This window comes from Populus nigra, chromosome 14, assembly GCF_951802175.1.
Source record: "Populus nigra chromosome 14, ddPopNigr1.1, whole genome shotgun sequence".
Classification (NCBI taxonomy): Eukaryota; Viridiplantae; Streptophyta; class Magnoliopsida; order Malpighiales; family Salicaceae; genus Populus; species Populus nigra.
The window spans coordinates 4,021,024-4,033,732 of NC_084865.1; the positions used below are offsets into that span (position 1 = coordinate 4,021,024).

The window sequence follows — 12,709 nt, forward strand, 5'->3', positions numbered from 1 at the left end:
GGTGTTAAATTTAATAGAATTGTTAATGAAAAACATAGGGTCCTTAGAAACTCAAGTGGCCATCCAAAAAGAAAGGCTCATGATGTATAATTGCATGTAATCAAATGAAATTATTGTGAACTAATCTATATTTATGTGAGGAAATGACTTCTGAAAGAATTGAATTATAATTTGAAATTTCAACCGTTGTTTCTTCTTCTACTTTTTTAAGATTTTTACCCAGAAGAGCCATGCAAAACAAGCATTAAGCTATACCTTATATGTTATGTCTGAATTTTGCCTTATTGTCAAGAATCTCATTCACTACTAAAAGAAAGGTATGGATATTCTACTCAAAAGTGTGAGGGAGTGTGCCTTTTTGACTCCAAGCAAAGACAACCAATTGTTGTCCTTGGCACTTCAAGATTCAAGAATTGAGCATATATGATTAATAGTAAAAAATAAGACAAGGGAATAACTCCTAAAGGCTCTTTGAATGGGTTCTTCGACAGATTACCTTTCCACTCCTTTTACAGTCAATGAACGTAATACCTGTATTGAGAAAGAAAAGAGACTCCACTTATTAGTATTCATCCTAGCAAAGAGCCATGCAAAATAATGTGAGCTAAGTTTTTTGGTTGAATTGGTTCTTTGATATGGCATCAGAATTTTGATAACCAAATGATTATGAATTTGAATATCACCATTTCCATTTATTTAATAAAAATTAAGCATAATGTAGTGTGAGTTTGTACAAGTTTCAAGCTCAAATAACTTTCACTTGAGAGGGTGTGTTAGAGAATAATATAAATCATATCTTGGAATCTCACCTAATAGCTTAAACTATTAAGGTGAGATGGTTCTTTGATAAATTATACTATACTTTAAAAGACGCGAGAAAAACATTATACATTTATTGTGGACATAGATTTATTGCATTGTAGACTACACTATAGACATAAAGTATTTGCACTGTGGACGATACTATAACGCCATTAGGGTTTTGACTTTACTGTTTTTTAGTCCAAAAGTGCTGCGGGGGCTTTATCTTTTCTGTTTTCTGTGTCAAAAGCTGTTGGGTCTGACTGCTTCCAATAGGTGCTGGGTTTGGTTGCCAAACGCTCTTGGGTTTATCTCACAGCCAGACCTAGATATTTCTAATTTTATTTTTTTTACGTATATAGATTTTTTTCTCTTATTTAATTTTTTTTTCATACGGTAAAGAATAAATAAATTGAAGAGATATTTTTTATATTGTATAAAAGTTGGGGGATGATAATTTTTTTCATTTGAGGTTGAGTTAGGTTAAATTTCTTTTCTCTTAGCGTTGAGTCCAGCTTCTAGTTTGATCCAATAACATTGGGTTCGGCTATCCAGCCAGATCCAAGGTTCTTGGGTCTGGCTTGGTCGCCAGATCCAGGGTTATTTTGAGTATGACTTGGCCATTAAATCTAAAACACTTAATATACTCTTTATATTTTTTTATATATTTTTATATTTTTTAAAAAATTATTATTAAATAGCTGGAAATTATGAGGAATATGTTATTATTGTATTAAAATACATCATAGTTATCTTTTAGATATGTTGTTTTTTTTTATATAAAAAAAAAATTATGGCATTAGCCAATTATTTTGTATGTAATTGTGTTATTTTTTTTTTATAAAAAAAACCAGCCATTGATGGGTTCGCATGTTTACCTGACTTTGGAAATTAATAGTTCAGCTGACAAAGTTGGGGCGAGAAGCCAGGTGATCAATGGTAGGCAGTCATGCCACATCATTTATCCTAACCAGTAAAAATAGCTAGAGTAGTGTTGTTTATGCATAGTGAGGTGTGTGTCTCTAGCAGTATATTCTCTACCATTTGTGTGGAAGATATCACGTGGAAGTTCTGAAATACCTGTAGGTCCGATCTAGTTGCTGGCCCACCATTATAATTTTTTTTGGATTTATATTGTTAAAAAATATATTTTATTTATTAAAAGTATAATAATATTTTTATTTTAATTTGTCTACATATAATTTTTATTTATTTATATTAACATATATTATTCATGAGAGTAAATTGATTATGAAATTAAAGTATACAATATATTTTATTTTATTTTATTTATTAAAAGTATAATTTTATTTATTTAGATTAACATATATTATACTTTACCAAGTGTAGCCATTGCCTTCTCTTATTATCATTATTTCTTTATGAAATTAAAAAGTAACTGTAGTTATTGCCTCTAGTTTCATAAAAATAATGAAGTAATCATTGCCAAAAATTATTATAGTAATATTAGGATTTATGAGATTTTAACTTAATGTAAAATAATAATATAAATTATATTTTAAAGTTTCGAAGAGCTTTAATGTTTTTGTTAAGTGCACGAATAATCGACTGGAATTTTCAGGAGCAAGGACATGCATGAGGATGAATGGCTGCCCTTGACCCAATGAACCCTACAAAGGAGCAGAGGGAGGAGAGGGAGGGACCCTACCACCCATCCATTTTTGGATCCACCAATTTGATGTCCATATCGATGCTGTTGACGACATTTCACATCCCCATGCATTACGAGTCATCACATACACATCAACATCTCGCATCCAAGTGATGGGAGACCTCACAGTAGTGTAAATGCACTTGACATGTGACAAGTTCCCATTGATGAACCAGGAAGTTTTGCATCTTTGAAGACAATAACGACGATGATATCATTATATATGTGGTGATTATCAACGCATGCATGAAAAAGCTTTGGAGCACAATCACTTTGATGCAAGTTAAAGACCATTTACAACATAATCTAACTGTTTTAATTACCATAACCACCACCTCACCATCATTACCTCCTCCTCCTTCATCACCACCTTCTTTGCTATTATTATCATGTTACCACCACCACCACCACCACCACCACCTGCTGCTTCATGAAAGTACTGTTTTTGGTCGGCCAGTAGTGTCTTAAGCCTCAAGTCTCCGTGTCATTTGAGGATTGATTGATGTAGAGACCTCGAAAGCTATGCAATATTCAGTTTCTATATGTGGAATTTATGGGCTGGTTCTCTGTCGATTCAACCACCTCATATGTGAAAAGGGAGGGCCATGGAAAACTCCTCGAGGAAGCATTCATCCTGGAACCTGGATATGAAGCTTAACATTCAGTGGCCTCTGTGAGAGAAATGATTGGCTTTAAGATGGAGTTATTATCTCATGTACTCGAAAACAAGTGAGAAATTGTTCATTATCATATGGATGCTGGTATCTGATCTATATATGTCTGCAATTAATACAACGTCCCAAGCTTCAAGAAAGTTATGCTTTCCGCTTTCCAATCACGGGAGGTGTAATTTGGGTATGCTTTTTAAAAATTATTAATTTGATTTTTATGAATTTCATGTCATTAAAAAATTATATAATTATTAATTTTAAAATTTATAGAATTAATTGAAATACATAAAAACTAATCCAATTAATAATAATAAAAAAAGTTATGCTTTCCTATTTGTAATTTTGTGGGATTTATTTGCCCTTCGTTTTAATTCTTCTTCAATCTGGCGAAACGCAAGTCCTATCCATACCGAAAGCTGGCTGAGGCCCTTCAAATATCGATATTTTACATACATGTAATATTCTAGGAAATAATCTATAAGGAATTAACAGTATATATAAAGTCATATTAATTTAGTGTGTAATTAATTGTAAAAAATGTTTTCCATAGCTAGAAAACACATTATAATACACAAAATACTGTATTATAAAATAATCATACATTACTATACCATATAGATTTTATTATAAAATATTATTATTTTTTAATAAAGAAAGTTGTTTTAAAAAATTGATAACTCAAAAATTTGATTTGTTAATATATTTTTTATGACATAATCAAATAGAAAAAATGATTTGAGACTTATTTTCTATGATATATAATCAAATAGTATTTCATTCTTCCAGAAATTATTTTTTATGGACTTCACTTTTATATAAAGAATTCCACATATAACAATGATTTTTCACTATTTGTTTTCAGTATAACTCAAAGCGTAGGAATTATGATTAAAAAGTTTGTTTTTTATTTTTATTGTTTATAAAAAATCTAACCAAAATCAAGTTGAACGAGTTTAGTTTGAACCGGTTTTTAATTAAAATCAAAATTTTTAAAAATTAAAAATTAGGTTAAATTTTTTAACCCAAATCTAAACATAACGGACCGTGAACACCCCTGTTATAACTTATAATGGTTATTATTTATCTCAATCTGTCTTTCTTGAGCTATGGCCATTGGTGAATGGATAACAAGATTTGCCGTCTTGAACTTGATACCCATTCGGCAGCAGCCCGTGTAAGGAGCCTCCAGCAACCTAGCCCATAAAATCTAAACTTAATTTGCCATAAATAATCATGGGCTGTTTTATCTTTTTTTTTTTTTTATATATATATAGGATTTGGGCGTTGCCAACGCAAAGTTGTTTAGATTTCCTTCCAGACGTTCAAGGCCTAAAGCTTGAATTCCTTGCTAAATTGAAGTGATTTATTAATATTTAACACTTATGTGAAAATGTTTTATTTCACTATTTTTTTTTTAATTTTATGTTATATTTTCAAAATCTTTACCGAACTGTATTAGTTTGATAAAATACTTGTTACTCTTTATGGTAGGGCCTAAAAACTCAAATGTGCATTGATTTTGTATGTTTGATATTATATAATAAAGTGTTTTTTAATTGAAAATATATTAAAATATTTTTTTTTATTTTTAACATCAAAACAATTCAAAAACTAAAAACATAAAAAATATACTTTTAAAAACAAAAATTACTGCATTTACAAACATAATTTATAATCTAAAATTGTTGTTTGTTGCAGCTGTTGGATTGTTGTTTCGTTATTTTTTTTAAAAAATTAATTTAAATTATTTTAATATGTTAATATTAATATTAAATTTTTAAAAATAAAAAATAAATTTTTTTAATATATTTTTAAATAACAAATATTTTAAACCACAACTTTTTCTCGGCAAATACCCTTCATGAACGCATGAAAAAAAAAAACTACCGTACACTCACTTATCATGGGTCCCGCTCTAACTTCTAGTTCTCAGAGATAGTTGATAAGAAAAAAAAAAAGGATTCATCTTGTTATGCCACGTCACACTATCAACCGACACGAGACTGTCTACGGAGAACAGTCTTTTTAAGAAAGATAAATCGTAGAGGCTACACTTTTTAGTTACTTTTCATGGTGCTTTTTTACATTAAAATAAGGTTGTAGTAAACGCATCTAATACAGAAGCAAAGAATTCGAGAGAGAGAGAGGGGCTTCTTGCAGAGCAGCTCTTGGTGCCTGAAATTAATCTTAAGAGCTTGGAAAGTGCCATTTTAGAGGTCAGCAAATGTGGGTTAAAAGTCAAGATCAAGCTAAACAATCAAGATCACACCAGAGATCAAGCCATTTTAGTCCTCAGAATTATCGCTGCTGGGAGCGATATTAGCTGGAAGTGATCACTACCAAATACTATCTTCAATGGAAAACTACTTGCGACTTCAAGTGTACAAAAGGAGAGACCAAGACAGACACCATTATGAGGGAAATACGTAATGTCTCTTCAAGATCGTGGGTTGATAACATTCTCACCAAACTAACCTTCGTCAATGCATCAGCTTCTAACTTTCTCCATTAGATCAGGAGAATATAATAATAGTTATTTTTAAGAGTATTTTTTAAAAAATATATTAAATTAATATTTATTTTTATTTTTAAAAAATTATTTTTGATATCAACACATTAAAATTAAAATGATATGAAATTATAAAAAAATTAATTTGAAATAAAGAAAAAAAAATTTAATTTTTTTCAAAAACACTTTTTAAATACAAAAACAAATGGGGTCGGTTAATGAATCAATTTAACCCCAAAGCTTAAGTTATTAGGTGAGGTCACAAGATATAATTTATATTATTCTTTAATACGCTCCTTTAAGTGAAAGTTATTTGAACTCGAAACTTGTTCAAACTCACATTACATTATGCTTAATTTTTATCAAATAAATAAAAATAGTGATATTTAAATTTATGACCACTTGGTTATCATGATTCTGATATCATATTGAAGAACCAATTTAACCAAAAAATTTCAACCGTTAGGTGAGATTTTAATATATAATTTATACTTTAATATATAATTTATACTTTAATAAGATTGAAATTGTGAAGAATACGGAAACAATGCAATATATTTTCTAGTCTCATTAATTCTTATTTGTAATACTAATACAAGTATATTTATATGAAATTTGATACAATTGCAAGATAAGCATTCTACTCTCCACCTTGTAGAGTAACATTGACATCACATTCAATGCCCACTAGACATACATAAATTCTACAATATTCGCATATGATGTATATAGCAAGAAAAGGAGACAAATGGTACCATCTAAAATTGAGACATGTATTAAAATTTAGAAGAGACAGATAGCAAAATAGGCCTTATTGCATTTTCTTGAAAAAATATCTTCAGTGAGATTGCGTGGGATAGTTCCTTTACGAACTAGTTCTTCTTGCCCTCTTCACCCCCCTCTTCCAAGTAAGCCTTCTTTCTCCTCTCAGCATTAGCAAACAGACAAATCACGAGGAAACACGTGGCATAAATCCCATGAATCTTCCAATTAGTCTTGGGTGGTTGGTGCAGCACAACCCTATGAAACACCGCCACGTAGTAATGCAACCCAATTGCGAAGCCCACCAGGGTCTGGCCCAGGCCCAACAGCTTTGAGCCCATCCCACACTCGGCGGAAAAAACCAGGATCAAATACATCAAGAGAAGCAACAGGTACAGAACATAGCCTAGGGTTTGAAACACCATTAAACAAACGTAATTGGACTGTGAAGTAGCATAGAAAAACTTCAAGGGCTCAAGACCAGTAACTAATGCAGAGAGGCAGAGAATGGTGAAGTAGATGGAGAGATAAACTTGGATGAAAATCAAGATCTTTTGTATAGAGAAATAAGCTTTGATACGGTTAAAGACAAGAGAAACCAGAATTAGAGGTATTAAAATGAATGCAAAAGAGACTGTAGAGGCAATGGTAGATGCATATTTACTGCCAACAATTGGCTTGAACCCTTTAGTCAAATCTTTGTTGGCTTGCGTAAGGTATTTCTTGGAAGTTATGGAGAGTCTCTCAAGGTCTGGTATGATAGTTTGATGAAACTTCGATGGTAGATCTCTTAATTCAGCAACCAAATCATCTTCATCATCCTGGTCAAGCCAGCTTTGTTGCGTTTTAGTTTGAGTGGTCTTTTTTGGGTTGGTTTGTTTTTGGTTCTTGTTTTGTTTTTTGGATTCTGTGTCACCGACTTTCTTGTCTACAAGGCTTTGTGTTTGTTTTGTGGAAGTGGGTTTGGTTGTTTTGTTAGTGGATGGGCCAAGTTTCAGAAGATCTGATGTTTTCTTGGTGGGGGCAGAATTGGCTGCGGCTTTTGATGTGGAGTTGAGTTTCTTGAGCTGTGAAGTGGAGTTTAGCTTTTTGAGCTGAGAAGTGGAGTTGGAAGGGGTGGGCGTTGCTTTTGTTGAATTTGTAGATTTTGTAATCTTGGTTTGGTTCTTGGTAGATAGGCTGCCAGTCTTCATGAGCTTGGTTTGGTTTTTTGTAGATAGGCTAGGCTTGGCGAGCTTGGTTTGGTTCTTGCTGGACAAATTGGTGCTCTTTTTCTTGGGTACTTGGTCTTCATTCGTTTCCACTTCTAACATTCTTCTTCTAACAAGAAACTGTTTGGCTTCAAGCTGTGTTTGATCACTGTCTGAGGAGGCACAGGGGAGAAGAAAAGTGAACAGAAACAAAACAAGAAAAAGCAGAAGTACCTGTCTGAGACTGAAACAGATCAAGTACTTGAGTGGAGCCATTTTGTGAAATCTAGGTTTGTGCTGGTCTTGAAATTAAGATCTAATGGGGACTTGTAGGATCTAGAACTTCTGGTTTCAAAGCTCAATGAGTGAGAGAGAGAGAGAGAGAGAGAGAGAGAGAGTTTAGTGCTTGTGAAGACTTAATTGAGAAAGCAGTGGAAGATGAGATCAGTCAGTCACATGATGACAATATGCAAAGTTTCCTTCCTATAAAACGCGGTTTTTCATGTCCCGGTGTTGCTGCAGCCCGCCTGCCTGCTGGCACCCGGTAGGCAAAGCGTAATTTTCCTATTTTTTTCACTCATGGGGCTAATCAATTCCTCAACTTGTGATGCTCAATATTACAAGTTATAAATAAATTGTGTTAAAACCATGACTTCATTGGTCATCTGTCTATTTCTTCAATATTTATAAACTGACTCACATGGAATTAGACGACAAAACGAGGTACTTGTATAAAGTTAGCAGTAGCTCATCATGCATCTTTCGGACAAAACCTCTGTTTAGTATGTGAACATTAAGGAGGAAAGGCTGCCCGATGTCCAAGGTGAACATTGACTTGTTTGCCCAGGGAATAAAGGTATCTCTGCGACGCTGCTCACTGGATGAATCACCGGCATTGTAATTTGATTAGCAGTGAATGATTTGCAATTGTGTCATCAGCAAATGTAAACTTTCACAAAGATGATCCTTAATATTGATCCAACAGGAGATTAATTTGATCATCGTAATAGAATAAAGAGTTAAATTTCACCTCCTTTGACATGAACTTAGAATAAATGTGAATATTGATGTTTCTAAATTTATTAAAAATCATTAAAAATCATACTTGTGACCTCTTAAAAATATTAAGAGATCATTGTCACTTAAACTAGAAATTATTATATCTTAATGATGAGGCTGTAAAAATTCTAAGGTGAAAGACTATGGGTGATTTTTCATGGGCTGATAAAATTGGACATGAGAACTTGATGAGCCTAGCAATACTTGCAAAAATAAAATAAATTTAATGCTTAAATTAATATAGTATTTATTCAGCTGAGGAAAATAATGAATTGTATTTATGTGTAGAGAAAGAATATTAAATGATATTCTCTAAACTTCAATTTTCTTTTAAGTCTTCTATAAATCTTTTATTAAACTTGTGTTGAGTCTTATATTGTCTAAAAAGATCAATTTTTTTTTAATGCTCATGTATAGATCTGTATACATAGATTTTTTTAAGATAAATATCTAAGTTTTAATATGTTTTATATAAATATCTTATAAATATCTAAATTATAAGATATGTATATATATATATATATATATTGTATAAAACAATTGTAGTTTTTCATGTATCATCATTTAACTTTGTTCGTCTTTGATTATAAAAGAATACAATCCACCGTGTAATTTAATTATAGCCGTTTTAATTCAATAAATTAAATTAATGTAAAAATTGATTGAATGTAAGAGTGGAGTAATTAATGCAATTGATACAGAAATGGATTCTTGAAGGCGGGCATTATTAGTAGTAGAAATGATCAAAAACTGCAATTCCTGACATATCTGTTTAGCATCATGAATCTAAATTTAAACTCATTTATGAAGTTTGAGTTTCTTTTCCTTTCATATCACCAATTCTATAACAGGAACACGCAGAGAGTCAGGGTTGGACTCATAGCGCACAAGACCAAAGCATGATCTAGATCCTTCAGATTTTCTTTTACTATTTTCTAGGAAACGTTTGAGACCATATATAGTTGAAATCGTTGACTTTTACACCCCCATCTTTTTCTATATAAAAAACAATTATTAGTTATCGAAACCGTGTTTCAAAGATGAAAGAAAAATTTGACTTCTTTTTATATTACATTGAGTCAAATAGTTTAGTTTTATTTTAATTAAATAATAAAAAAATCTATAATAAATTAAAAAAATAATCACAATATAGTAGAAAAAATATTTTTTTCAAAAGAGAACAATAATGTATTTCAATTCACAACTTATTAAATATAAAATGACAAAAATTGGTAAAAAAAAACTGAAAAATTGATTTGAAAAAACAACTGTAGTTAGTATGACAAACTTATAACCTCGGTAATTAGGATAGAGCCAACCCAAATTATGCTGTCAAACTCGTGGCTCAAGTCATGAGATCGGAATAACCTAATAAAAATAAAAAAATCACAAAGATCATTAAGAAAAACAAACGTCAACCCGAGTTAGCTTTTCAAACTCGTGATTCGAGTCATTAGACCGAAAGTACTCTATATGGAAAAACTAAAAAATCCAATTCCAAAAAGAATTTAATTATACAAAAATAAAATAGAAATTAAAAAAAAGATCAAAATCGAAACATGAAATGAATTTTATCTTTTGATTGAAGGGTGAAATTGAAAAGAAAAATCAATTTATCAAAAGTACAAAAAAAATCAAAAGAAAGAAGATCAAAATTGAAATAAAAAATACAAATAATTTTTTGAATGAAGGGTGAAATTGAAAAGAAAATCAATTTAACAAAAGGCCGAAAAAAATAAAAGAACGAAGACCAAATTAGGAAAAAATATAAGCCATTGGGATTGAAGGGTGGAATTGTAAATAAATAAAACTTCTATAAAATAGCCAAGAATAAAAAAAAAAATAAGAACTAACGTCGAAATGCCAACAATAAAGAGGACAAAGTTGTAATTTTTAAGGAAGAAGAGAGAAAATAAAAAAACCTTGCCAACGATAAATTACTTCCCAACCACCTGCATGCGTCGTACCAACAAGAAGAGAACACACATGAAAGGAGGTTTTGACAACCAGAAAGTATCACACACACCACTTGAAGGGAGCAAACGCCTCCCACATGCTAGTGCTTACATAACACGTACCATCAACTTTTTATATTTTTAGTCAAATATCAAATTACTCTTTATTGACATAATTAAAAAAATATAATCATTTTAAAAAAGAAAAAAAACCTTTTAAAGCCAATTTTAACTTTTATGGTTCGAAATGCATTTTGGTTGTTTTATTGTGTGTTTTGGTTTTTTAATGTATATTTATTTAAATAGCCTCTTACTTCATATGATATTAACGAAAAAATCAATGTGAAAATACCACAAAGCTCCTTAACACTAGTTTAATATCTTGGATTTTAAATATATTTTGATCATTTTATAATGCATTTGAAATAAAAAAAAATATTTATCCCAGATTAATTTAATAATAATTAATGTATCCAGATAACAAGTGTCGGGATTTTTAATGTGAAGAGCATAAATCCATCGCAGACCCAAGTGACCACCCAATTCAAGCATGGGACCAGATAAACGAAAAGGATCCTAGACAGTAAGTAGGTCCCGCAGTCGAGCTGCCCAGCATTACCGGCTTAACTCCACTCGTAAATTACCTAAATATAAGAGGGTAAAACTAAAAGGATCGATGTTTCCTTCTGGGTTTGTGTTTAGGTTATTTGGAGACCCTTTTCTTGTGTGTGTGTGTGTGTGTGTGTGTGTGTGTGTGTGTGTGTGTGTGTTTCTCTGCCACCATCGCCTCTGCTTTGTAGATAAAACTACGTAGGCCGTCAGATCATGATATTATTGGATGATGAGATGGGTGGTGGGACCTTGAATATTCCATAGGCATACTGTGAATTGTGACGTTTAACGTGTAGTGTAGGGATTAAGCTAACGTGTTCATTAATACTCCAAGATGTCGAAAACGATGATTCACAGGCCTTGAACAAAACTAGCTTGCCACCCATGCTCGTCTCCTTTTTATCTCCCTAGTCTTACGTATCTTCCTGTATTTCTGAGCCACCAATGATTACTCAGTCATCCGCTTGCAGCAGTAATTTTTTTATTTATTGTTTTGTTAAAACTTCATTGTAACGGAACTTGAGATATATAAATGAGATCTACGTACGTACGTACTCTGTGATGTTGATTGCAGAGTTGCAGAGATGAAGGTCGGGCCGGGATTGTGAGTGTTCGATCTGCATGAACCTATAGAAAAACTCCTTAGATCTGGAGAATCTTATTCGCATCTCAGCTGGGGCCATTTCTGCTGGTGATGAACGGGACTGCCTCAACAGCAGAATTAATTTGAGATCAATTTTAGCTTCTTTTTTTTTTAAGAAAAAATTCTCTTAATAATTAATCATGTTCAATGTCTGCTTGCTAGTTTAGGTGTTAAAATTGTTATTTATATTTCATTCATTATTTCTAAAACTTAAAATTAGGTGTATAAAAGACTTAAATAATTAGTCAAGTTAAAGTTATTAAAGTTTAAAAGTATTTAAATTATTTTATTAGTTTTATATGCAAAATATGCAGGAATCTTGAAAAGAAGACAAAAAGAAAACATGATTTCAAAATTATCGAAGTACAAAGAGGTTAAAACTAAAATACATTAGTTTTAGGTTACGTTTTCTAAACTTTTTTATAGTTATTTACTATTAAAAAAATTGGTCAATGAAAAACACATTCCAGTCAAAGAAAAATTTAACTTGATTTTTAAGAAAATGTTTTCCTTTTATTTTTGACGGAAAACACTTTCCAGAAGTTCTGAAAAATTTAGAAATATCATATTATTTGCTGATTATATCAAATTTGGTCCTCAAACTTTTGATTGCTATATATATATATATTGTTTTGAATATTTGTTTTTTTTAATTTTATCCCTTAGAATTTAATTTTTATATTAATTTTGGTCCTTATTTTTATAATTGTTATTTGCTTTTCCCTTATCATTTTTTAATTGAAATTTTTTATCTATTAAATTTGGTCCTCATTCTTTTGATTGTTACTTATTTTATTTGAAATAATTTATGAAATGTTAATTATTATTATTTTAA

General features: G+C 31.0%; 1 protein-coding gene across 1 annotated transcript; it reads right to left on the reverse strand.

Moving 5' to 3' along the window:
- Nucleotides 1-6,190: 6,190 nt before the first annotated feature.
- On the reverse strand, nucleotides 6,191-8,214 carry LOC133673249 (uncharacterized). The gene has a single exon (XM_062093989.1). It carries the CDS (start codon nucleotides 7,879-7,881, stop codon nucleotides 6,526-6,528), a length of 1,356 nt encoding a protein of 451 aa, XP_061949973.1. The 5' UTR covers nucleotides 7,882-8,214; the 3' UTR covers nucleotides 6,191-6,525.
- Between the last annotated feature and the right edge of the window lie 4,495 nt (nucleotides 8,215-12,709).

What these genes read in the sequence shown, in the direction of transcription:
- LOC133673249 (XM_062093989.1), bottom strand. Translation starts at nt 7,881, where the DNA reads ATGGCTCCACTCAAGTACTTGATCTGTTTCAGTCTCAGACAGGTACTT.